Source organism: Filicampus tigris, chromosome 4 (assembly GCF_054856515.1).
Source record: "Filicampus tigris isolate MCC_2025a chromosome 4, RoL_Ftig_1.0, whole genome shotgun sequence".
NCBI classification, from domain to species: Eukaryota; Metazoa; Chordata; class Actinopteri; order Syngnathiformes; family Syngnathidae; genus Filicampus; species Filicampus tigris.
The window spans coordinates 6,460,716-6,488,401 of NC_141220.1; the positions used below are offsets into that span (position 1 = coordinate 6,460,716).

At 40.4% G+C, this 27,686-nt stretch overlaps 1 protein-coding gene and 3 long non-coding RNA genes across 6 annotated transcripts; 1 reads left to right on the forward strand and 3 right to left on the reverse strand.

Annotated features, from left to right (window-relative positions):
- The first annotated feature begins 680 nt into the window (after window positions 1–680).
- Window positions 681–27,429, forward strand: psme3ip1 (proteasome activator subunit 3 interacting protein 1). The gene is made up of 7 exons (XM_086027259.1): window positions 681–770; window positions 6,196–6,329; window positions 6,421–6,519; window positions 13,101–13,222; window positions 20,914–21,053; window positions 24,047–24,123; window positions 24,785–27,429. The coding sequence occupies exons 2-7, from the start codon at window positions 6,206–6,208 to the stop codon at window positions 25,045–25,047; spliced, it is 825 nt and encodes a 274-aa protein (XP_085883385.1). The 5' UTR covers window positions 681–770; window positions 6,196–6,205; the 3' UTR covers window positions 25,048–27,429.
- Window positions 2,484–6,323, reverse strand: LOC147148326 (uncharacterized). Its single transcript, XR_015086371.1, has 3 exons — window positions 6,132–6,323; window positions 3,328–3,476; window positions 2,484–3,226 (listed from the first exon to the last, which is right to left on the reverse strand). It is a non-coding gene; the product is annotated as an uncharacterized LOC147148326 (long non-coding RNA).
- LOC147148327 (uncharacterized) lies at window positions 7,132–9,725 on the reverse strand. 3 transcript variants are annotated; one of them, XR_015086370.1, is made up of 7 exons: window positions 9,417–9,725; window positions 9,240–9,335; window positions 8,873–9,157; window positions 8,623–8,782; window positions 8,252–8,532; window positions 7,761–7,990; window positions 7,132–7,230 (listed from the first exon to the last, which is right to left on the reverse strand). It is a non-coding gene; the product is annotated as an uncharacterized LOC147148327 (long non-coding RNA). The 3 variants fall into 3 exon arrangements; XR_015086369.1 differs by having other exon boundaries at window positions 8,873–9,098; window positions 9,240–9,345; XR_015086368.1 differs by having other exon boundaries at window positions 9,240–9,345.
- On the reverse strand, window positions 14,319–16,980 carry LOC147148328 (uncharacterized). The gene is made up of 3 exons (XR_015086543.1): window positions 16,462–16,980; window positions 15,707–15,847; window positions 14,319–15,472 (listed from the first exon to the last, which is right to left on the reverse strand). It is a non-coding gene; the product is annotated as an uncharacterized LOC147148328 (long non-coding RNA).
- Window positions 27,430–27,686: the final 257 nt, after the last annotated feature.

The following is a 27,686-nucleotide window of genomic DNA, read 5'->3' on the forward strand; positions in this document are numbered from 1 at the left end:
GCAACATGAATACAATAAAGGTTTTTCTGAAATAAAATACAAATTTCACACATTTTCCAACTCTGAATTTGAACCAATTCAGTAGAGTGGCCTATATACCCACTCTATATGCAAATTCCTGTGCACTTTATTCCTATTCCCATGGAAAACATCCTACTGATGTATCCGCTGTCTTTGTTATAATGGACTTTGAGTATAGTAAATGGTGATTGCTTGGATCACCTGAAATAAATATGCATCAATTTTGTCCTTACATGTATCTGCCTTTGACGTTCTTTTGTTAAATGTTTTTCTTTATCTAAATTTGCGTGGGACTAATAGACGAGAAAATAGACAGTTATTTTTTAATGCAATCAGATGGAGACAGCAGAGCTGTTGCGAGAAATCGATACTACTAAACCGTTATACATGACCACATTAAATAAAATAGGATAAATAGAAAACTAAATCAAGAAAAATAACAATCGAATAGAAGCTAAATAAAAGATGGAGTAGTGGAGTTTTTATATTGTACAGTGCAAATAAAAATAAAGGGTTTAGTCCAATGTTTTAAATTAAGTAAATAAAGCATTAATTTTTCAAATGTCTAATTTAAATTCAACGTTATTAATGTATTATTCTTATTCTTATTCTTATTATTATTATTTAAAATTTTATTTGCGGGATAGTCTAAAGTACGTAGGAACAATAGTCATATGTTGAAGGTTGCAACGAGCCAACTTCATAGTAACACACAGACGTCATTGCCAATTGTCGATAGCACTTGTTTGGTAAGTTTAATGCGTGAAAAATCAACCAATAGTTTGATTTGGTCGGCGACAAGTATAAACTAAGTCTCGGGTTTACGTTGCATTGACAAGGGTCGGCATGACATGGTTATTTTTGGCATATAGTGACGACACTTCGGCTGAATGCTAAAGAAGCTAACTAGCTCTTTTGCTGCACGTTTACAGCTTGTAGTCATAAACATTTTTCGTGAACTTGCAAGTGCATGTGCCTGATTGGTGTTGATATGCTTCAATGTGGGTTGAGGTGGCGAACATTTCCGTTGCTTTTTTTTTTTTTGAGAGGTGGTGGGTGTATCTTAGGCAATGCTGTCATATCAGACCACAAGGCCTCACCAATCAAAACGATATCAAATTATCAGTGGGAATCCCGCTTGCCTGATTTAAATTCGTTTCCGATTTTTGAATGTTTTTCTTAACTGTTTTTTTGCGAATGAACTCATCCATTTGGTTTAATGTATAACGTGTATTGACAATGGATGTCCACTCGGGGGAGCCAAAGCTGCAAGCTGCACAATTGTAGCCAATGGCAATGGAAACATGTTATGAGGTTATGAACCTTTTTTTCTGCGAGAGTACGTCATGCATGTCACAAAAGCAACACTCTGTGAACAAAGTTACTTAATGTTTTTCATTTGATAGTAGAACCGCTTTTAATACTACTGAATTATTTATTTGAATATTGAGTTAATTTATTAACATAATTCTTCATCCTTAAGGGGTCAACGAAACTGTGGAAAAAAAGTCAAATAAACTGGAAAATATAAAGATTAAATAAACTCCGTTTTAAACATAATGTGCATAGCATGGCTGGGCGATATGTCTAAAAAATGTTTCACAGTATAGTATTTCGTATCAGTCAATATTGATAATGATAGATGGATGGATGGATTGAATTGAATTGAATTTAAATTTGTTAAAATGTTTTGTGTACATCCTAATTTAGTGTAATGTAAAAAGTTTCTCCTCCACCAGTGCATTGTAAATGTTTATTTGCATTAAATCAGGGGTTTCCAAACTTTTTGCAAAGAGGGCCATTTGGTGAGGTGAAAATGCGAGGGGCTGACCATTTAGGCCGACATTCTTGTTTTTACATGGAACATCAATAAATCCAAGCACATTTTAGCAAACCAGTGGGCCTTTTGTTTTTGACTTTTTATTTAGATTTTTATTCTAGATTTAAGATTCTTAAACGGCGGCACGATGGACGACTGGTTAGCGCGTCCGCCTCACAGTTCGGAGGTCATGGGTTCGATCCCGGCTCCATCCTCACTGTGTGGAGTTGGCATGTTCTCCCCGTGCCTGCGTGGGTTTTCCCCGGGTACTCTGGTTTCCTCCCACATTCCAAAAACATGCATGGCAAGTTGATTGGACACTCTAAATTGCCCCTAGGAGTGATTTGTTTGTCTCTGTGTGCCCTGCGATTGGCTGGCAACCAATTCAAGGTGTCCCCCGCCTACTGCCTGAAGACAGCTGGGTAGGCTCCAGCACGCCCGCGACCCTTGTGAGGATAAGTGGTATAGATAATGGATGGATGCAAGATTATTAAACATGCCTTTTTGGTCAATTTACTGGCAAATAAATGTTCACTGAACTTTTAGATTTAAAACAGGTAAATAAGTAAAAGTATTCACCAGTGCAAATTACATTTCAAACATCAATAACAACTGGCAATTAAATGTTCTCTTAACATTTTAATTCTTTGACACTGAAATATGTAGAATATACATATATATTTACACATACCTATGGGTGTTATTCATATTTTGAAAAACCCAAATTTGAGCATATTTGGGTTTTTGCGTGTGTTTATATGGGTTTCAAAACCTGAATATGGCCAATATTAGGTTTTTGGAAAGGGTTATGACTGCATGTAAACGTAGTCAATTATTGCAGTTGTTATGAGCAGCACTTTCAGGTAAATTCCAAGCTCCTAGTACGAGTAAGCAGGCGTGCTGTCACACGGCCGTCTCCAGCCGAGCACGGAATCACGTTAATTGAATCAAAATGTGCAATATTACTGTATGTTTCACCTCCAAGAGGCGCTAGACTTAACAGAGCCTGCTGAGCGTGGAAGCGAAAAGGTACTTCAGTCTCTAGGAGAGTGAATGCTCTGCCAGATTTGACAGGGAACACCCTCATTTCAGGATAAGTCACAACCCTCTCCTAAAAGATGGCCTATATGCTGGCCTATGGAACTCAGCAGGGTTACAAGGGTTGATCAAAAAAGTTGAAATCTCATATGTGTTGGATCCAGAAGTTGGCTTCAAATAACAGACGCATGAGTGCTGCTAGCATTGCTGTCGAGGTTGAAGCAGCTGCGAGGACCCTGTCAGTGCTCAGACCATCCGCATGAACATTGCTCGTCAATCTGGGTGGCTGTCGTGCCAGGAAGGAGTCTCTTTTGAAGATGACCCACAAGAAAGCTCACAAGCGGTTAACTGAAGAGAAGCAGTCGAAAAGCATGAATTACTGCAAACCTGTCCGGTGGTTTGAAGAAACTGTGATAAACTTTCTGGAGGTGTTAATCATGTTTTCTTGCCTTCAGTCAAAAGTGGTGGTGGAAGCTTCATCGTCTGAATTTGCATGAGTCTTGCATTGCGGTCGTGGTTCACTTAGAGCAGGGGTGTCAAACTCATTTTTGTTGCAGGTCACAATGTAGTTATGGTTTCCATTGGAGGGCCGTTATGACTGTAACCATATAAGTGTTTAATCACTTCATTGTATTACGTATACAGTGCACAACAAATTGATGGATAACTAGTTTTGAAAACAGAAGTCAAGAATAATGGTTTGCAGAGGTGGGCATTCCATCAGACTGATGGACTGGACCGTCAGAGACGGACTGACGGACGCCCGGTTTACTGACGATTGACGGGACGCTTTTTAAAAATGATGGACTAATCACTGACGGAAATTGATTTTTGTTTGTCAGAGTAATCGTCACTAACGCAGTCCGTCACTGACGCAGTGTTGTTTTTGTCAGCGATGAAGAATTTTTTTCTTTAAACAGGAAATCAACCCAACATATTTTTTTCAAGAATCTGTTCTGTGCAGGCCCACGACTTGAAACATGGCATTCCGATTAGTATTGTGTTTGTGGAATATGAATTAAGCAGCAGAATCTCCCAGTTTTTGGCAATCTCTGACCCTTTAGCCATCAAGGCTCAGCTTCAGAAAACAGGGTAGCCGTGATCGGTCGTTACATGAGGACTGAGCAACTGCGATCTCATTTTTAGTCGATAGAAGTGACAAAATGGCTGTCCCCAGAGATGGCTAAAAACAGGTAGATTAACTCTTATTCCATAATCACAATATTTATAAGAATGCCTTGTTTCAACTAGTGGGCCTGCATAGAACATATTCTTGAAAAAAAAATATTTGGCTTGACTTCATCTTTAACAGCCTTTTTTTTCATGACAATAACGAGACGATGATGAGCTAAACGTGGCTCTTTGATTACTAAAATATGACGTGACGTACCTGTAGAGTTTCAGTTCACGAGAGGAGACTGGATGAAATTGTTAGCGTGTGGTATGTCAGACGTTGAAAATGAATGACCGGAATCATTCAGATTTTAGAATGTCTGTGCTAAGTTTTGATTCCTCGTTAGCCGTGCGGAAGAAGCACAAATATAAAAAAATGTGTACGCATGGCACGAAACCCCTCCTGCCGCCGAAGCTGCAAGTGCACGGCATGTATGTCAATTTTTTCTAACTCAAATTGACTAAAACTACACTAAAACCTTTTTGAGTATTTGTTGACTAAAACTAGACTAAAACTATCACGAATAGGAATGACTAAAACATGACTAAAACTAATAAGCATTTTTGCCCAAAAGACTAAGACTAAATCTAAAAGGCCTGCTAAAAACAACACTGCACAGACGGACCGACTGACGTCCCACGGACTTCTGATGGACTAACAGACGGACTGACCAAATGACGATTATGATTCGGATTGACACAAAAAATGACGGGCTGACGAATGACTGACGGGTACCCAGACTGCTGTTTGATGACAAATGACGGACTGGCAAAATTTAGTTACCGTATTTAATGGTGCGCCTTTATATAAGCCGCACCCACTCTATTTTTAAAAAATGTATGAAAAAAAAAACATCTATAAGCCGCACCTTTATATAAGCTGCACCTATCCATCTTGAAAAATTAGATATTTACTGCATTTACAGAACGATTTTGAACTGTAAATGTACATGTATGTACCTGAATAGATTCCTTCCTAACACTGCCTTTTAACACGGCAGCAACTTTGCTGAGTAAAACGGAGCAGAACTAAGAGAAAACAGAGATTATTTCTCTTCATTTCTCCTCTGTTTGAAATCATAAGTCACTTTAATTATCTTCACTGAAAACCATGAAGTCGTCCTCTATGTTGAAAAATGTGATATTTACGGAACGATTTTGAACTGTAAATGTACATGTGTACCTGAACAGATTCTTTCCTAACCGTGCCTTTTAACACGACATTAAATTTGCTGATTAAAACGGAACAGACTCCAGAGAAAATAAACAGTACTTATCGTCATTTCACTGCCCGCTGCCGCTCCAGTTTGTCAGTTATTTCACCTTTTATTGTCCTACTACATGCTACATACCGCCTAATGCAATAACCTGGTGCATAGCGCCCTCAGCTGTTGAACTCCTCCACCTGCAGTCACACGTAATGTATTGTATTCAGAGCAGCCCTAGCGGTGGAAGAAAAATCCACAGACTAGCCGCACCGGTCTATAAACCGCATGGTTTAAAACCTAGGAAAAAAGGAGCGGCTTATAGTCTGGAAAATACGGTAAATGCCCTCCTCTGATGGTTTGTTCTACTATTGTTTAAGTTACTGTTATTAGGGATTTGTTAACAAGAAAATGCTTGCAATATCTAAATGTTATCATTTATTACATATGACACTTTGAAATTTTGGTACAGATTTTAGCAAGCATTATGGAAGTTGACATGCTTGATTTATTTTTGCGAGCCACATAAAATGATGTGGTGGGCCATATATGTCTCCCAGGCCTGGAGTTTGATACCTGTAATTTAGAGGAAACATAAATTCCACCACTTAATGTGACTTTCTGAAACAGTGACGTGAGAACACTACTTAAATCACACCACTTATTTAGACAATAATTGCTGTGTGTTGAGTTACTTTCAGCGGATAGTGACACTCTACTGCTTTAGAAGCTGTACGGTGACTGTGGACACTGTTATATCTAAGTTTAATTATTGTCCCTTGACAATCTAGAATACAATAGTTGCTGAAATGTTTGTGGTGTACTTGATCATGTGAAATTCTGTAATTGGGGGATGTGTCTGCTGCATTGCATACCACTTGGTCTGTGTCCAAGGCCACAGCAGAAGCTCAATGTTGTGTGTGTGATCTTTCTCTATAGGTGAGCTGCAATGGCAAAAGGAGGGACAGGTGTTGATCTCACCAGGAAGTTTGTTTCAGAAGCAGAGCTTGATGAGAAGAGGAAAAAAAGACAGGAGGAGTGGGAGAAAGTTAGGAAGCCTGATGACCCAGAGCGTAAGATCACCCGCAAAATCTGCAACAAAAGACTCCTGTGCATCAATTCTAAATACTTACTTCTGCAAATATATATTTTCTTCCTCCACAGAGGTCCCCGAGGAAGAGTATGACTCGCGTTCTCTCTTTGATCGTCTGCAGGAGCAGAGAGACAAAAAGCAAGAGGAATTTGAGGAGCAATTTAAATTCAGTGAGTATTGGTGTGTTGTTTTTAAAATGTTCTAGCTTTTTTTGGCCTTTGTCCCTTCAACATAAGAAACCCAAACGTTTTTTTTTTTTTTGGTAGAATAATTCTATTCGATTTGGAATTTAAATCGCAGATGAACTGCGTCGCAATGTCGCAGGTCTAATGACCAAAAGTGTTCATAGTTGACCATAAATGTGTTCACGCAGACCGGTGTGGATGACAATATTTATGTCACATGGACCAATGAGCACCCTGCGGACATGCAGATATGAAAAGTATGAATTTGCCTCAAGTCAGGTCACTCGTAAGTCAAGGCACCAGTGTGTTATCTGCATGTGTTCACCATATTGCCCTCTGGAGGCCAGGGTGCAAACAACAGAAGCATATACCAACTTATAACTGCCGGAGCCGTGGCGACACTTAAAGGGAGAGGGTGTAAGATTTAGTGGCATCTAGCGGTGAACTAATAGGATGCAACAACATAAACTCAAAGCGCGAGCATTTTGAAGTACTCGCACTACGGCAGCCCAGAGTGAACACACTTCGCAAGCCTACCACCAATTTCTTCAGCAGCGGTACAAGCAAGATGTCATCACAAACGACAAGTACTCACAAGGAACTTTTCTCTTGTTCCTGCCGTCTTACAGCACCACCAGAAATGATTAATGATGTCTTTCAACCACACGAGAATCAGAGATTGCCCCTTCACCTTTGCTGCCATTAGGACAAATAAAGGTTAGGAAAGTACATTTATTCATAGAATTAATTTTCACAGAGGATTTGGTAGCATTTTCGGTGTATGTGCAAAAAGGAGGGATAAGAAAAAAAAAACGGTGCAAAAACTTTTTCTTGGAAAATTAATACAAGTCATCTTCCTTATACTGGCTTGTGTCAACCTCACATACTACATGAAGGTTTTTTAACGCACATATTCACATTCCAAAATAAATGCAATTTACCGCAGCAAATTTTTTAGACAGATTTATTGCCCCATGCCACATGTCTAAACTATGGCAAATCTTCAGATCCTTAAATTTCTCTTTCTTGCGGTCTGCAACATAGCATGTATTATGAACGAAAATTTGTTTTGACTTCTGTAAAGTCATCACTTCAATGTGTATTGTATTTGTATGTGCATTACTAGTACTTCTGTGACCACATAAGTTGTAAACAGACAAATCCAGCAGACGGATTCAACATTTAGATAAATCATGCATTTAAAAATGTATCACATAAACAATTACCCAAAAGGGCAGTTATCTGGAATGGATATGCGCATCTGTGCAGATTTCTGAAATCTGTATTTCCTTCGTCAGCTTAATTACGGTCCGAATAAAGGCCTCTTTTTCCATTGCGTTGGAGTTCCAAGATGTTTGCCGTTTGTCCACTGTGGAGACATGGATGATTTCCTTGGTCTCGTTGTGCATAGTAGTGTAGCTGCAGTATTGTGAGCAGTGGTCGTTGCGTCCATCTCCTGTAAGGAATCATAAATATGTTATTGCTTCAATGAAAGCAGAAAGGCCGAACCCTTTTGCTCACTATGCACACATAATGTACAGTGTGCAATGTGGGTGGGTAAACTTTGACAGTTTTCAGAAAACCTTCTGATACTTGTCAGTAACGCTTTTCATAGGACATTATAACTACAAAATAATTGCAAAGATCTTGGCCACTGAATGGAAACGATTTTTGAGTACAGTCATGCTGTCCACTGGATTAAAAGTGAAACACTTACGGAGGAGCACCACCCCTTTTCCTTGAAGGGAATTAATGGTTTCAGATCTTTTCTCTGTCCAAAATTCTTTGATGGCATCAATGCAGTATGTGTCTTGTATAGTGAAAAAGGTGTTTCTGTTCACCGTCCCATTGTTCATGAATTTGAACAGCAGGGCTACCTTGGCGTGGTTGTTTCCAGACAATAGTATATTTGTAGACACCAGAAAATCTCCAGCCACATTTCAAAATACAGCCAGTGCTGAGAAGCCCAACACCACACTGGTGGCCATTCGAACACATCTGAAGAATCCATGAAACAAATACATTTAGTTTATGTTGCACTATGTGAGTAAAATGTAACAATGACAAAATAATTTTAAAAATCCATACTGTGAACAGTTGACAGTGTAGAATTATGCACCTTGAGAGCTACTACATCAAGCCCAAAAACTGTAAAGAGCAGACTTTCTGGAAGATGTAGGCCCATGGAGCTTTATTCCAATTTATTATAATTTATTCCAGAGGTTTTCTCTTGCGAGAAAATCATCACCTACATTGCAAAAACATTTTTAAAAAATCTTTAAAAAACTACTGGCACAAACACATCAAACACTCCCTTGTTGAGACAACCAAAACGTACCCATTCAACATTTCACCCCTGCTCAAGACTTTTGGACAATTATCGAAGGGCATTTTGACGAAGTCGACCAATTGCCTCAGACATCCCTCGTACACAATTGCCACCTTTACATCAACAATGTCTTCTCCCCTTTCAACTTTGACATTTTCTGGCAAAAAGGGGCTTGGCAGCTGCTCAGGTGCATCCATAGGTTCTTCAATGGAGGGCAGACCATGCACAGAATCATCTAGACCGATGATTGGCAGCTCATCAATGACCTGTGCATATTTTAATGCACCTCCCATTCTATGTAGCAGATAAATTCACTACAACTTATACAGCCATAAAATGATATGAAATTGATAACAGATAATGGGTATTAACATACCTCAAAGAAATCAGTGGTACATACTCATCATCAGAGCTGTCCTGGTGTTTGTGATCTTTGGGATGTATTGCAGAATTATCATCTACCCAATCAATACTGAAAGACACTATATCTTTATCAAACAACATTGTATCAACCAAAATTGTGTTGGAAAACTAAGACAAATCTAATACTTACACACTATTCAGGAGGTCATTGTATTTCTCCTCATCCAACTCGCCCTCAGCAATCCTCATCTCATGTGGGCTTATGAAGTGAAAACAAGTAATGTATGTCATTTCCAAAGAAATACATGCAGAAATGCAGTGGTACAAATGTGAAATCAATCTTAATGGATAACCTTTGTTCAAAAGTTCAACTTCGGGATGTGCACCAGCACCTAGACGTACATCTCTGAAAAGTAAAACCAGAGCTGGGCACTTGACCCTTTTTTGCCTCCACCCTTGACCTGGGTACCCTTCCGGCCACGACCCTCTGGCCATATTCATAAACATTATCGGCCCCCGCCCCGTTCAGCCAAACCTCTCCCCCGCCGCTCACCCCCCCAAAAAAGTGTCCGTCATTGACGCCACCGCGGGAGAGATGCTAACGGCAGAAGCTTTTTAAGGATCATTAGCTGGCTAATTTACTATCCGAACCCGCAGTGGTCACGCTTCACAATGTGCCACTAGTACTTTACTACTTACCCAACTGCGTGTGCTTACTCCCATTGTGAGCCCCGGGGTTGGTTTTGTCGTATTGTATAATTTGGGACCGACAGACGGCCGGGAGTCGCATTCAACAAGTTATTTATTTTCCACACTTCCCTTCGTTCACGGCCTTCAAAATAAAAGCATACCAGCAAACCACTATACACAGCAGGTTTGCTACGGCGTATTTCCGAAAGTAGAAGACGCCAGAAGAAGTGCATGAACTCCACCTTGATGTGACAGCGTCATACTTGAGTGCTGCGCTCAGCTTAATATACTCCCGGAAACAAGTTGTTTTGAAACAGTTAAGTTCCAAGTTGGGGGGCGTCGCTTCAAAAAGACAGCGACAACAATGGATATCGTACCTGCTACAACCATAAAGGGACAGAGATGACTAGACTATGCATTTAATTTTATTGCCAAACTAGTTTGCTTTTGCAGCAGCAACGAGCTGCGGGCTGCATCCTCTCTCCACCTCTCATGTGACTTAATGGACCGATCAGAGCATCAACAATTCCTGATGGGTGCGTGGCATGTGTTGCAGACCTGTCGCCAACAGCACAATTCGTCAGTCATGTGAATCAATGCGGCAGTTGTCGCTCACGCCGACGCGGGAGTAGAAAGAAGCCTAAAAAGAAGCCTTTCACTGAGTAGGCTGCGATGAAATTTGGCTGCCTCACGACCACGTCAAACGCATGAGGGACGATTAGTGGGCCGGACTAAAATCCACTTCCGGCCATGCTTAGTCCAGCCGTTTTTTTAAATTTGTCGCCAACAAAAATGGGCATCCGGCCCATTCGCCTAGAATTACATAAAAGAAATTACATTGACGTGATAGTACATCTATTTTTACACATTATTGAAATGAATAGTTTTTTTATTGAAATAATGAATATTGAAAAATCAACAAACCCTTACACACTGTCCCTTTAAAGGTAAACACGGAAGACCGCAAATTATGCAAATTTCTCAAGAGAAGGTGAAACCTATAGCGTATAGCATAGTGTTGCCACAGTGACTTAAAAATAAACTTAGTTACTTTACTGATTACCTGATTTCAAAAGGAACTAAGTTAGATGACAAATTAGTTAGTAGTAGTTAATAGTTTCAGTCAGCAGTTACGGACAAGCTTGCTTAACATAAAAAAACGACACCTTTTGCCACTTTATTGTCGGTGCATTTTCAACATTGACATTTAAGAATAGTTTGTTTTTATTAAAAATTCAATAAAGACAACCTTCTTGTCCTGCCATAATTATTGTCTTGCCATAATTATTTTAATAAAAAAAGAGTCTTTTCTGGATTTCACTTTTACACAAATGCGGTACTTGTTTACAATAGAAAAAAATAAAAAGACTCATCAGTATTTTATCACTACAGAAAATGAAACTGAAAATGAAATCAGTGCATGAAAATGAAATTAAGATAAAGGCAGTCTTTTTTTACGTATTCAACTAGAAAAGTTGTAATAGTAAAAATCCACACACATTTTATAATATACGTTGTTTATAAATATAAAGATTAAATTTGGTAACTTCCTGCACTTACACAATCGGGTGTGACTTTCTCTTAAGGCCTAGATCACAGGTGTCAAACTCGAGGCCCGGTGGCCAGATCTGGCCCGTGACATAATTTTATGTGGCTTCCAGGGGCAGAATATAAAAACGTAAACAATGCATTCCGCTATATTTTTTGTTCATGATGAACGAAGCAAACCCTCACACTCTTGACAGTATCGGGCAATGCTTACATTGTCAACCTTCATTCTTGTACTTGTAAGATTAAGTAAGATTTTTGAGTAATGCATTGCTTAGTAGTACTCTGATGGCACTTATTAAACATCTGAAGAAGTAAATGAGTAACATATCTTGGCGAGACCAAAACTAACAACCAACAACAAAATACAGTATGTGGCTATTATGTTGTTTGCTTCAAACCCTTTGTTGTTGGGTTAGGATAGTGAATCTTTTGTACATGCATTGCAAATGTACTTGCACGTATACACATATTTTGTCATGTCATGTCATGTCATCTTCCAAACCGCTTATCCTATACAGGGTCGCGGGGAGTTGCTGGAGCCTATCCCAGCCGTCAACGGGCGAAGGCAGACTACACCCCGAACTGGTCGCCAGCCAGTCGCAGGGCACACACAGACACCGTCACTGAGCGGGAATCGATCCCACGCTGCCCGCACACAACTCGGGCGTGTGTACCACTACACTATCAGCGGACACATATTTTGTCCATATTTAAAATAGCATTTTTGTCATACATCTGGTTAGGAAGTGCGTGTTGCTATGTGACCCCCCCAACCCCCAGTAGGAATGATGAAAGATGGTGGCCCCCTCCAGCATTTAACTCATTCACTGCCAGACATTTTCAGACCCTCTTTAACCCAAATGTTTGAAAAAATTTGAAAAAAATATGAATAGGTTCCTGGGATTGAATGGCTAGACTGTGAAAAGACGAGTAAATTCGTCAATGGCAGTGAATGAGTTAAAATGCAGTAAAGCGCTGACAGTGATAAGCACAGCTGTGGTATGTGTGTATGAGAAGTGAAACGTATGCCATTTCATTTAAGTTTGTTTTGTGCTTTTGAACAATATCTGATTAAAAGATGTCATGTCAAATATCGGTACTTGGCATTGTACTCAAATGTACTTGTACTCGGTCAAACAACAAGTGGTATTAGTAAAATTCTAATACTATTGCTGACAAATCAAGTTCGGGTTGACTTTTTTTTTTAACATTTTTTTTTTAAATATTTTATAAATGTAGCCATGAAGTTGCATGCAAACAAATTGGAAGTATATTTTCTCAGGTTCTAGTAGGATGAAAAATCTGTCATTACTTAATGCATATGCATATACTGTAGGATTTGAAATGAGTAATGCTATGAGAAATTAACAAATTAACCCATGTGTGTTTTCTTGTAGTCCCACTTTAAATATGTTTCTCTTTCCCGACAGCATACACGGCTCACTATTGCTAATGTGTTGAATTATGTTTATGAGCGTTGTCAAGCTTATTTTCTCTATCTTTTTGTGGTTTTCCCTACATGAAGGTCACCTACGTGTATTTTTGATCGGACCGTAATGTTGTTGTTTTTTTCTACAAAATGCCATGATTCTGCTGCAATGTGCTAAGAGCAGCTTTGTTTCCATGGTGACAGAGAACATGGTGAGGGGATTGGACGATGATGAGACCAGCTTCCTGGACGAGGTTTCCCGGCAACAGAGCCTGGTGGAGAAGCAACGTAGGGATGAAGAGAAACAGGAACTGTTGGAATACAGAATATCCTTTTGATCATGTCAACATTTTATTTAATCATCGTCACTCTGGCTGACTCGGTAGTCTTATTTTAGTCCCTGGTTCCTGTGGATCCTTAAAGGGATACTTTACTAATTTTGCCATTTTCAGCTAAAGCCCCTGGTTCCTGTGGATCCTTAAAGGGACACTTTACTAATTTTGCCATTTTCAGCAGTAAAACGTTAGTATTTTTTTCTATAATGAATTTGATAACTTAATTATCTTTGATGTACAATTAACACCTTTAAAGACACATTTTGCTGTCGACTGAAAATTACATCACGTGCTCAGGGGTCGGATTACAACCAATCACGGCTCATGTGACCTTCGCAAGCTGAGCTGTGATTGGTCGATACCCGATCCTGAGTACATGCGATGTCATTTTCAGTTGACAGCAAGTAGCAAAATGCGTTTTTAAAGGAAGTTATATGTTACAACACACACTGAGGCATTTTCGCCTCAGAGACATAACATAGTGGAGAAATGAATGTATTCAAGTTAGGGGCGCTTTTCCATTAGCAATGCAAGATGGGCACCAGCGGCTTCACTTCTCGCTACAGCAAGTCATCGGTATTATTAGTACATTATACTTTGTATACGCCGTATAAATCCGTGCTCAGGGAACATAACCCTTTGTGTTGAAAGCAATTGTTGCCACCGCTACTGGGAAACAGTGTAGGGCTGGGCAACAGGGACAAAATATTCATGCCGGATATCTTTCACGAGGGTATTATTATATGTTCAACGGTATTACAATGGGTTCAGTGAATATTACATTTATTTTATTTTTTATTTTGTTATTTTACAAAAGGGGGTTAGGGCCAGTGGGAAAAAAAAAAAGGTTGGTAAGATTCTCACTTTTATCTCAGAATTCTGACTTTATTCTCAGAATTCTACGGAAGAGGATTAGGGCCAGTCGGGGGAAAAAAATAAGGTTGGTAAGATTCTCACCTTTATTTCAGAATTCTGAGAATAAAGTCAGAATTTTGACTTTAAATAAAGAATAATTCTGACTTTAGAGTCAGAATTCTGAGGATAAAGTGAGAATCTTGCCAACCTATTTTTCCCCCACTGGCCCTAATCCTCTTACGTATTATTTTAATATTTTTACAACAAGCAAAATATGTATCAAAAGGATGCGGAAACACAAAAGTGCCATTTTTTTAATTACAACTTACTGACAGTCGTCATGAACAAAGTCATCATCCATCCATCCATTATCTATAACGCTTATCCTCACAAGGGTCGCGGGCGCGCTGGAGCCTATCCCAGCTGTCTTCGGGCAGTAGGCGGGGGACATCCTGATATGGTTGCCAGCCAATCGCAGGGCACACAAAGACAAACATCCGCACTCACTATCACACCCAGGGGCAATTTAGAGAGTCCAATCAACTTACCATGCATGTTTTTGGAATGTGGGAGGAAACCGGAGTACCTGGAGAAAACCCACGCATGCACGGGTAGAACATGCAAACTCCACACAGGGAGGCCGGAGCCGGGATCGAACCCACGACCTCTAAACTGTGAGGCGGACGTGCTAACTAGTCGACCACCGTGCCGCCCCAAAGTCATCAATAAAACATAATTCAATTAACATTGTACTGCAACTTTGCTTTAACGATAATTTAATGCTACTACACAAATGTTTGTTGAGTGCGTGCGTGTCTGCGATATGAACTTGAATGGACTGTTGAGATGCGTACCGCTCACATTTTTTACCACTAGTTTTGCTATTTTATCCAGAGGTACAAATTAAATTATACATATGGTTAAGTATTTTTGTCAAAAAATATGATTGCTCATCAGAGTGACCAATGACCTTCTGATGACTTCTGACTCAGGTTTTACATCCCTCCTCATTCTGCTCGACTTCTCAGGCTGCATTTGATACAGTTGATCACCATGTTCTTTTACATCGCCTCCAATATGACATTGGTATCTATGGCACTGCCCTTCAGTGCTTTCAGTCATACCTTACCGGAAGGGGCAAGTTCGTAGCCCCGGGGGCCGCCAAATCTTGCTCCCATACTGTTATCTGTGGGGTCCCCCAGGGCTCTGTGCTCTGTGTGTCCTACCTTCTTCAACATCTACATGCTTCCGCTCGGCGTTGTCGTCAGCAGGCATGGAATGCAATTCCATTGCTATGCTGACGACACACAACTTTACCTCAGAGTCACTCCCACCTCCACTCCTCCTTCCTCTGTCACTCAACTGGACAGACTTCCTATCTCCTGCCTGGAGGAGATAAAATGCTTGGATGAGTAACAACTTTTCACAGTTAAACAGTTCCAAAACAGAAGCCATTCACATCGGCACCCTTCACCAGCTTCGTTCCTCCCTCATTTCTTCTGTCTCCTTTCTTGGCCATAATTTCTCCCTCTCTCTTTCCGTGGCTAATTTGGGAATCATCTTTGACCGCCATCTTAGCTTTGACAACCACATCAATCATATTTGCAAAACTTCTTTCACCTCCACAATATTGCTAAAATCCGTCAATCTCTCTCTCGTCCTGCCGCTGACGAGGTTGGATCACTGTAACGCACTTCTCATCGGGATCCCTCGCAAGAGCCTTCAAAGGCTACAATTTGTCCAAAGCACCGCAGCCGAGTCCTGGTGAGAGAGAGAAAATGAACACATCACACCCATCCAGCGCATTCTGCACTGGCTTCCCGTACACTTCCGTATCCAATACAAAATCCTCCTTCACACTCATCACTGTCTGCACGGTGAAGCCCCCGCCTATCTCACTGAGCTCCTCCACCCACATACCACAACTAGAATCCTGCCAGGCCAATTGCACCGTCTGCGCCTGCCCAGGACTCGGCTCAAGACCATGGGTGAGAGGTCTTTCGAGGCTACTGCTCCCCGTCTGTGGAATGCCCTCCCTCCCCTGGTTCCATATACGGTGGATGCTTTTAAGAAATGACTTAAGAACTTCCTTTAAAAAAAAATTTTAAAAAGGCTTTTCTTGGCTGATTTTATGCAATTTTAATTATTAACACTTTTATTGATTTTGCTTCAACCAAAGCTGTTGAAGTATTTGTGACTGTATCTGACCCGAGTTGTTGTGACAGCTCTATGACAGAGATTCATCTTATGAATTTCTGTCAAGAGACCCTCAAATTCATGGTCAAATTATCTTCAATGAAATCCACAGTAGAATCTGTCCATCAATTCAAGCATTTTGCCTTGTTAGTTACTGTAGTTGGGTTAACTTAAGTGACCTTAATTCCATCGTCTCTTGTAGTCGTTGTTCCAGCATAGCTTCATTTTTTTCCTCTTTAGGGGTGTCCTCTTAAGGTTCCACTCATGGGGTTCCATTAGAGCTGTATGTTTAGGCTCCATTTCTTAATCCTCCATTGTAACTGTGTCCTACTCTAGTCTTTATGATGTGAGACGAAAGCCTTGGTAGTCATTGTTAGTTCCACAGCAAACAATACATACAATCTCTACAAGGTTCAAATCATTTTGCACTCTAAATGTTTCAATTCCAATGAATTGATGAAGTGAAAGTTCCTTTCAAGTCCATTGAGTTGATCAGGAGAAGGTTCATGTCAAGTCCGATGAGTTGTTTAGCAGAAGGTTCTCTTACTATTGTGAGTGCAGTCTGCTGCGTATGCTGATTTAGGCGCATCGACTGTATTTTCTGTAATTCATGCTTTTAAAGACTGCTTTAATTGCTAACAAACAAACAGTTAACATACAGTAAGAAAAGGTTAAGAGAACCGTGCGTCTCCGCAGCTCAACACTGCCTGACTGAGCCTTTTTTCCCCACAATTGCCAAGATGAAAGCAACTTGCTGGACACCTTTTGCAATTACATAAAGAACGTACAACAACGACATAACTGACAATAAACAGAGTGACATACGAAGTGCCTTCAGTAAGTTCCTTCAGTGACATTTTTGACAGTTTTTTTCCCCCTCGGGCAAGCACTAATCTCTAGTCCCCTTCAAAGCACCCCCTCCAGATGCAATGCACTTGTTATATCATTCCAACAACTTCTGGAAGGCCCCCTGGAAGTCCTCCGATGTGAACGTGTCCACGGCCCTCGTCACAGCATCATTCATCTCAATGGTCCCAAAACGACTGCCTCTCAGGTTTTCCTCCAGCTTGGTGAACAAACAAAAGTCACAGGGAGCAACGTCTGGACTGTAGGTAGGGCGAGGAACTGTCTTGATATCCATCTTGGTCAAATAGTTGGAAACACGGATGGACTTGTGGTCTGGTGCATTGTCTTGGTGGAAATGCCACAGACACGATTTGAAGAGCGCCGGCCTTTTGCCTTGGGACAAACTTAGTACAAATGTGCTGCATGTTCAATTCATCATGAATAATTGTGTGCACTGTTCCCACACGGACTTCGTTCGACCTGTACACTTATTGTCTCTTTTGACACTCGACGGTCCTTATCCATAAAAGTATGAATTTTCCCCACCAGCTCCGGTGTTCTGACTTCCCTCCCCACCCCACACTTCTCATCGTCTCTCACAGACTCTCTGCCACTCTTAAAGATTTTGATCCAACGGAACACGAATTGTCTGCACATTCAAGTTAATCCATAAGCATTCTCAAGCAGTTCATAAATAGGCATAACATTATTTCTGAGCTTAATTTTATAGCTTATAAAATTTTACAAGCGGCACGGTGGTCGACTGGTTAGCACGTCCGCCTCACAGTTCAGAGGTCGTGGATTCGATCCCGGCTCCGTCAGTATTTCACTGGGGTTAACCTCACTATACTGGCGCAAAGGATGGGGACAATGAGTATCCCGGTACTCACACCTCCTTGGCGCCTGTCTCCGTGGGCAACTTCAGAGTGGACCGACCCCTCTCGAGAGGAGGTGGTCCCGATGAACTGTGTCCAAGCAAGAGAAATCATTGTCCGTTGTTTTTGTACGTCATAAGGGGTCACCGAGGACCTGTTTGCTAGAGGTGATTCTGCCAGGGGCAGATAGATCGATATGATTTTTTTCAGTGCCGATGTCAATTATTAGTCACAGATACCGATAATTGGTATTTGGAGCCGATATTCATTTTCAGTAAGCGAGAAAATATTGGCGTCAACATTTAAGAAAAATTCAAATGCCAACTCTTTGTTTTAATTACTTAAAACTTACATATCATCGCTGTCCTGTGAAAAACACTTGTGCCCATTTTTTTCAATATTTTTTTTTTTTACGTGAATGGGGTTTCTGCGTTACAGACATCCCATCAATTTGAAAATGTTTAAAAATGACAAAATTGGACATACGTGTTTTTCACAGGACAGCGACAATATTTTTTTTGAACATATTTTCAGATTTGCAAAATGTTCAACGTTCAGTGAGCTCCCAGGATCATCAGCATTTCTTAAAAAGTTCAATGAAAAACAGACAATAGCTCCCTAAAGTATTCTACAGTACAGTATATAACATTTTCTAACATTTCCAAATAACTGAAATGTTAAAAGTTCACCTATCTGTGTTTTACTTTCAAAAACAAAAGGTGGAGAGAGGCCCAAGGTCAACAGCATCTCTTCGAAAGTTTACTAAACGTTTTAAATAAATAGTTCCCACAAGTTAAAACACTTGATTGAATTGATTTCTTACCGGCCTATCACATTTTATAAAAGACTGATGCCGATTATCGGTGACGATAATCAGCCTGGCCGATAATCAACCCGGCTAACGATTGGGCTATCCTTGCATAAAGGCCCGGACGACTTAGCTCCTAGGATCATTGGGACAAAAACAACCCTCCACCACGATAAGTTTACGGCTCAAGACTGTATATCGCTCGCTTAAAACCCGGGAATAGAAGTTTTGCATGTGAATTTTGCGATGCTACACTGTGCACTTTGCGCGTGTGTCCAATGTGTCTGTCTGTGTGTGCTCGAGAAAGTGTAACTGATAGGTTTTCATTTTTATTTGTATTAATATCTTGAATATCTAGATATCGATACGGTAACCATCTATCGCCCAACTAATGCATTGTGAAAGCAGTTTTTGTTCACTGCAGCGTCACCTTTTTTCGCTTGACTGTCTTTGGAAAGTTGTTCTCTTTTAACACACATTAACAGTTTGTCATGGTGGATTCGGTCTAATGAGCAAGTTTTGTTACTCAAAATGGGGAAATAAGCGCTCAATAAGCATTGAATCTTGGCAATCAAGAGTCAGGACTGTATGTTTACATGCCAAATGTCATTATTCAGTACAACGGAATTAGCCAAATCGGAAGCAAAAATAATTACATGGTCATAATAAAATTAGGGAGCACATCCACCTCACAGTGCAGAGGTCATGGGTTCGAATCTGGCCCCGGCCTTCCTGTGTGGAGTTTGCATGTTCTCCCCGTGCCTGTGTGGGTTTCCTCCGGGTACTCCGGTTTCCTCCCACATTCCCAAAACATGCATGGTAAGTTGATTGAACGCTCTAAATTGTACCCGCGGTAAGATTGTGACTGTGAATGTTTGTTTGTCTCTGTGTGCTCTGCGATTGACTGCCAACTAATTCAGGGTGTACCCCCGCCCCCCTACTCCAAAGACAGCTGGAATAGGTTCCAGCACACCTGCGACCCTCATGAGGATACACGGTTTGGATAATGGATCGGTGGATAATAAAATCACTATTACTTGCAGCAGTAACATTTTAACATTAACATCCAATATAACCTTGCTAAAACAACTCACCCTTTTGAAGTCTCCTGACAGACATAAAAGAGAGGAAACAGGCGAGTATCGTTTTGTGCAGGTACACATCGCTGTATTGCGGGGTGGCAAGTTGAATTTGTAGTTGTCATTGCACCTTTCCCTTTTGCCTTCACTGACACTGTCCTGTGATGGCATCACAAATAATGTGAGACCAAGCCCTCTCACGTAACAAAAATGAAAAGAAAAATATATGGGGTTCAGATTTGTAGGTTCTGCTGCATTACTGCAATACCTAACCTCAAATTTGTTACAAAAGAGTAATAGAAGGCAAAGTTGAGACTGTGAGCCTTCTTGTTTCAGCTAGGTCAATTTGATCCACACTGTTTTGTTTTATTTCTTTGCTCCATTGCGAGACATAGAGATCTCCTTTTGCTCATTTTTAGTGCTGCAAGTCAAACAAACTGTCAGCCATTTTTTGGGGTTTTATTGTATTTAATGAGAAAATGGCACCAGAACAGAAGCGTTTACACCTATAGTGTATGTCCTGCACCATATGACCGTCCTGCATGTTCACCATTCCCTGTGGCTTATAAATTTCCCTCTGAGCTCTTTATATTTTCGTTCCCATACACAGCAGACAACCAGTGTGACAGAAAGGTTTGTCTGTAAATGGCAACAAAGTGGGTTGTCCTGGAAACTGCATCGTCTTGTGGTAACTAAGGTTGCCATTTCCAGCAGCCTTGCTGCTTTGAGGAACTCACAACGATTCATACATCCAAACAAACCTCATACATCTAATACCCAAATGTGTATGAATGAATGAATTCATGTTGTAGACCCTGGTGTGAATCCCCTGAGCTCTGCCCACCTTCTTTTCCTGTTTTAGCCTTCTAATCTGTGTCACTTCCCAGTACTGTTCTTAGCTATTCAGAACTGTGCCATTTATTGGAGCGTACTGCCGGTAGGTTCTCATAGCTGCCACACGGTATGGTATCAGCTATTAGAATGTTACTTGTGGTGTCATTGACCTTAACTCTGTACCATCACAGTGCTGTAGCAAAGCAAGTGTCCTCTGACAGCCGTCCCGAGTCGGAGAAGAAGGCAACAGCCAAACAATCAGTGGTGGAGCAAAGGAGCAGCCATTTGTCTCAGGCTCATTTACTGGCCGGTGCTGTCAAGAGACGCAGGTATGCCCAGACACAACTACTTACACTATCGCTATCTGTCATCTGGGTGAAGAACCATAAGTTGTCGACACAACCTTAACTTGAAAGCACCTTGTTAAACCTGTTTACAAATCCCAATTTCCATGAAGTTGGGACGTTGTTTAAAACGTTAATAAGAACAGAATATAGTGAACTACTGTCAATTCTTTTAAACCTATATTCAATTGAATACACTACAAAGACAAGATAAATAATGTTCAAACTAGTTACAAATGTAATTTTTTTTAACCTTTTTTTTTTTGTGCACAAATATTCTCTCATTTTCAATTTGATGCCTGCAATACATTCCGGAAAAGAGGGCCAACAAAGGACTGGGAAAACTTGAGGGTTGCTAAAAAAACAAAACAAAAAAAAAACACCTGTTTTAAAGCTTTCACACATTAACTGGTTAATTGGAAACAGGTGAGTGACATGATTGGCTATAAAAGGAGCATTCGCGAAAGGCTCACAAGCAAGGATGTGGTGAGGTTCACCACTTTGTGAACAACTACATGAGCAAATAGCCCAACAGCTTAAGAACAACATTTTTCAATGCACAATTGCAAGAAATTTAGGGATTTCTGCAGTCCATAATAACAATCGATTCAGCGAATCGGGAAAATCTCAGCACGTAAAATAGAAGGCAGAAAAAACAACACTAGCTACATTTATGTGGACACATTTGTTCGGCTTAAAAACCTGATTGGAATAAAACTGCGTCATGTACACACCTCAAGATTCTGACCCGATCGAGCCCATTCCGATCAAGATTTTATTTTCCGAACGAGACGGTAGGTTAAACTTGATAATTCGATCGGTGTGCATGAAAACACCTATTCTAAAATTTTGGAACAAACCATCTTTCCCACGCAGGTCTGTGATGTCAGTATATGCGTTTATTCCCAGAAGATAGTAGAAGCAGAGCGAGCGAGAGACATGGCAGGCGCAAGACTGAACATACATTTACATCAACGTAACAGCGCAAAAGGGAAAAATATGCAAAATAACACTAACATTTAAAGTAAAAATGGGCGGAGTGATGTTTTGTTGACACGGAAGTTGCTACGGTTTCCTCTTGTACTACTATTTCCATATATTTTGTCAATCTACGTATATACCAATAATTTGTTCCGATTGAAAGTGTGATGCATGAACACGCAAGTCTTAATCGGATCATTATTTTTAGTGTCCATGAAAACAGTGCACCCAATCATAATTTTAATCCAAATTTTGAGTGGATTACAGAAATTTTGTCCATGTAAACGTAGCCACTGAATGCCCATGACCTTCCATCCCTCCAGTGGAACTGCATTAAAAACCAGTGTAATTTCCTAAAGGATATCGCCACTTGGGCTCAGTAACACTTCAGAAAGCTGTTGTCAATTGACACACTTAGTCAAGTCAAATTTATTTATGCAGCCCTTAATCACAAAAAATTCTCAAAAGGCTTCACATGCCCACTGTTGACACATATTAACGACATCCCCTGTTCTTAACCCCCAGGAGGGCAAGGAAAAACTCTAAAAAAAAAAAAAAAACAGTTAATCGCTACATCTACAAATGCAAGTTAAAATTCCACCATGCAAAGCAAAAGCACATATCAGTAACATCCAGAAACGCCACTTCTCTGGCTCCACATTCATCTGAGATGTACTGATGCAAAATAGAAAAGTGTGTTTATTTTATTTACAGTGTATTTAGTACTTCGATGCTAAGAGCCACAATTTTTTCGGTTACTGCAAAGAGCCACAGCATACACATGGGCACACAAAAACTGCCCCATCTCCTCACTCTCTCGCTCAGTTCGACACACAGACCTCTGCTCTGCCAGATATACAGAAAATTTTACACATCGTGATAATGACAAAAATATCTACCGAAGACCACAGGCTCGTCATAACAATTGTAATCAATTCCGTCGCCGCATTTGAAAAAGACCCATCTTTCAAGAGTCTGGCTGCAGCCCCCATTCTCTGCGCCTCATCCCCATGCCCCCCACACCTACTTGCCTTAACACCAAACACTTGTGAAAATCAAATTTACTCTTAAACTATAGATTACATTGATATTAAAAATAAAAAAGGTAACTTCTCTCTTCTCTCTTTCAAATTTACTCAAAATAATAAATGAGTAATAATAAATTTTAAAATGATAAATATATGTAAATAAATTTTAATATATAGGTTAAACATTTAAAAAAGCAAACATCTTCATATATAGTTTAAAAATAAAAAAGTAAATGTCTTCTCTCGCTCAAATTTAGTCTGAATACAAATGAGTAATTTAAAAATTAAAAAAGCAAATGTATCTTAATATTCAGTTTATTTAAATAAATATCTTCTCAAAATTACTCTTAGTATAAATCCGATTCGCTTATCCTCACATTTCAAAGTAAAAAACGGATTTGTCTTAATATGTAGTTTTAAAATTGAAGGCATATATGTCGTCTTGCAAATTCACTATGAATATAAATGATATAAATATATGCAGTATATTGAAGAAAAAAAAAGAGATATCTTCAAGCTTAACAAGACTAACTGTAAAGGATCACGAGAATTACTTTAAAAACAACGAATACTGCCAGATGGAATGCAACTTTGTAATCCTTATGGTATTACAGAGTGGGAGAAAGATGTTACAAAGTGGCCCGGTGTCCATCTTTATTTAGTGGAGGAACCTATTTTTTACATGAGAGAGACAACTGCGAGCCCTGCTTGGGACATCATTCATAGAAAGGAGAACTACTGTACATCCTCACAGTTAACTTGACTTGCATGGCAGGGTTAGTAACACAGCCAGCTCGTCTGCTAGATTGTTTTGTTGTTTATTATATTACCGTTATATAAAGCGGAACTGAGAATCGCACCAAAAGTTGTGACGGCGACCTCGGTGGGACCGCATTGTAGGCACACTTTTACACAGCTTTAACACAGCTACTTTCCATCCAACTGTCTGTCTTGTCTTCCCTCAACCAGTTCTTCCCAGTCATCAGACAGCAGTAAAAAGCAGAAGGTGGAAAGTGCAGCAACAGGAAATGGAGACCGACACACAGGTGGGCATCAAGCGTGAGGCCGAGAAATGTGCTCATATCTCTGTATGCCCCGAATACCATTTTATTTATATAGCGCATTTCACTGAAAACATGAGTTATTCTGTTGTTTGAATAGCAACAGGTGAATACACAGATTTATTGCTCATGCCACCTAATGGAAGAGCATGTGTTTGTTCTGCCTTTGCCTATACATTGCTGGCATAAATAAACAAAGACATTTGTTATTAAGAAATAAGCATTTTCAGGCAAACAAAGTGAAATTGGATAATTTCGGCACAAAGATTCTCTCATGGCATACTAGGGTGCCACAGCAGATTTGTTGGAAATCACTAGATTAATCTACCCCATTTCTGTTTGATGTCACTGTGAATTAGTTAAAAAAGTAACTGCAAACAGGCCCAAGCAAATTTGAAGTATAAAGAAAGTCCTGAAGACAGTGGGATGCCACCTGTGTTACATGCCTAGCGCAAGCGACTACTCCTGACCCTGCACATTCATCGGATGACCATATTTTCTCTGTTTCTACTGCCAAGTAACGTGAGCAATGCGCTACATGTTAATATTAAGATGTTGAAGGGACAAACCCCAAACCGCCTGCTCGTCTTCTGAATTCCATGTTGAGTTGAAGCTCTCAGTCTTCACAGTAAATTGTGTTGTTTAGAACAGGAGGGAGGAGGAGGACGGCGATCAGGGGGAGCTGAAAATCAACAAACTGTCACGGGCCTGACGCCCAAGAACCCATTGCCCCCCCTTAATTCCAGTCCAGCTCTGCTTCACCTGCCCTCGGCTGCGGTGTGCATCGGCGTCCTACCGGGCCTCTGTGATTATTCTGGCAGCAGCGACTCAGAGAGCAGCTCGGACAGCGAAGGTAGCGTGGATGCAATCATGTTGCCGTACCCGAGGCTCAGCAGAGCCAATAGATAGTCTGTTTCACACAAACGTTACTTATGCGATGATCTGACACATGCACTCATTCATACAAAACACCGCATTGTTCTTGAGAGTTAGGCTATAATTCACGGGTTAAATAGTTGCACAATGTCACCTTCTCACAAGAAATTAGTAGTGAATCATAATGAAATGGTACCGTTCAACTTAGTGATGAGTAGTCATCAAAACCTTCCACAAGCATTCTATGCTATCATATTTAGCTAATAACTAACAGTAGCATTGCTGTTAGGGATGCGCATGGTAATTAATGGTCAATTAAACATTAGTTTTGAATATTTTCGATTGTGTGGAAGTGTTGATTGTGTCTTAAATCCCAAAAATGGAGTGCACCACTTTGTTGCAGCCAGTTGTTTCATTCTGCTCTGTCTTCTAACTATACAGAATGGACTGTTAGTGCCCTTATAATTTGCTCACTTTGATTATTTTAACAGCATGCCTTCTCATGCACAGTACCTCTACCCGCCTCAAGTGTTGTGTAACGATTCAACAGTCACCCCGGAAGCACATACCGACAAACTAATAATCCATATTTAAAATATAAGGCGCAGAAATACTTTTAGTCCAGTGCGACTTATACACCGTAATTTCCGGACTATTAGCCGCTACTCTTTTCCTATGTTTTGAACCATGCGGCTTATATAAAGGTGCAGCTATTCTGTGAATTTGTCTTCCACCGCTAGCGGCACTTGAACCGGAATTGGAATCAAACTAAAAAAAAGAATCAACGCTAAGAAGAATAGACTATTTTTTCTTTAGCAAAAAACACAGACGACAAATTAGAAATGGTTAATTATTTTCAAATCCTCGCCCCTTCATCATGGAACCTGTTATGTAATGATGACACCATTAACAGGATGTGACTGCAGGTTCAACAGGCACCGGCGCTATGCACTAGGTTATGCACTAGGCGTTGCATTGGGTGGTATGCGGAAGTACAGCAATTAAAGAAAACTGGAGTGTGTTCAGTTATTAAATGTGGATCAAAATCCAACAGAACGCACCCAAGAAACCAAGAAGAAGTTCGTATGATGCAAGCTTTAAGTTGAAGGCCATCGATATTGCGATCCAGGAAGGAAACAGAGCGGCTGCACGCTAGCTTAGCATCAATGAATCTAAGGTGAGATGTTGGAGGCAGCAGCGGGAAATGAAATGAAGATAATAACTGGCTATTTTCTCTTGGTTCTGTTCTGTTTATATCAGATGCCATGTTAAAAGGCATTGTTAGGAATGATCTGTTCAGGTACATGTACATTTACAGTTCAAAATTGTTCTGTAAATGCAGTACATTTTTCAACATAGATAGGTGCGCCTTATAACCCGGTGCGGCTTATATATCATTTTTTCGTTATTATTATTATTTTAAAAAATGGCGTAGATGCTGCTTATATAAAGGTGCGGCTTATAGTCCAGAAAATATGGTATGTTTTTTTCGAATTCATGCTGCATTTTTTGACTGGTGCGACTTATATTCCGTCCGGAGCGACCTTTAGCCCGAAAAATACAGTGCTCTCAGCTCATTTGCCGTCCTACATGACATCAGATAATAGTAACCTGAGGCACCTACTCTACTCAGACCTGCGCTATGGCACGATTTCTGCATGGAGCTATACACACAGACGTTGAAGACATTTAGAAAGACATTCTCCTCTTAAAAATAATCGATTGAATGCATTTTCCTCTTCAAGAAAATTTAAAAAGGACCGTTTCCTAATCAAATTTCCTTCTTTTGCATTATATTTTGTACCAAATCCAAATAAATTCTCATGAGAACAGTCTGCAACAAAACCCTTTTAATGTTTCCTGTTGTTTTCGCAACTGAGCTTTTGCAGTCAGGGGTACAAAATTGAGCAAAATAGTCGGAATAAATCATGTAAAGCAACCATTTTAATTGGTCTAAATCTTTGTAGCTGTTTGTGCTTTTGCTATTGTTGCACTCCAACGTGATGCTTCTCCCTCAATCACGTTTCATGCAGTTTAGCCAAGCAAGCAATCCCGCACTGCCTACTCCGACGACGTCCCGATCCCCCCCCCTCCCGCACACACCTCTCCCAACCCAAGCCACAGTGACGACATGCTGTGCTTTTGGCTGTGGGAAAAGTGATTGACTGCTGTGGAGGAAGGAAAAGACTTCTCTCTTTGATTCGCATATCACATAACTCGCACCTTTGTAGCTACCAGCAACAGACTAGTAGATGCGGCAGGAGACACTTCTCTTTGGGCCCCATGCAGTCGGAATTATGTTGGACAAAAATGGAATGTGTGTCATTTGTCCCAAAGTCACATAATTCAGGGCAGATGCTCATCTGTTTAATCCTGCCCCAGAATCCAAAGAGAAATAAAGAGCTTTCTGTTTAAGTGGCGTCTGTGTGTTTATTATAAATGTGTCCCACTGATGGGATGTATTGTAATAGTTAGAGCTGAGCGTCCAGCCGTTTTTCTGACGATTGACGGGAACAGTTTTAAAATTGGCGGACTAAGCATAGTCGGAAGCCCCTTTATTTAGTCCGCCATTCGCCTGCAGTCTGTCATTAGTCCATCCGACGGACGCCCGTTTAAAATTAGAGGCGGACCGACCTATTTTTCCTCCTGGGAAAAAAGGCGAATGACGGACG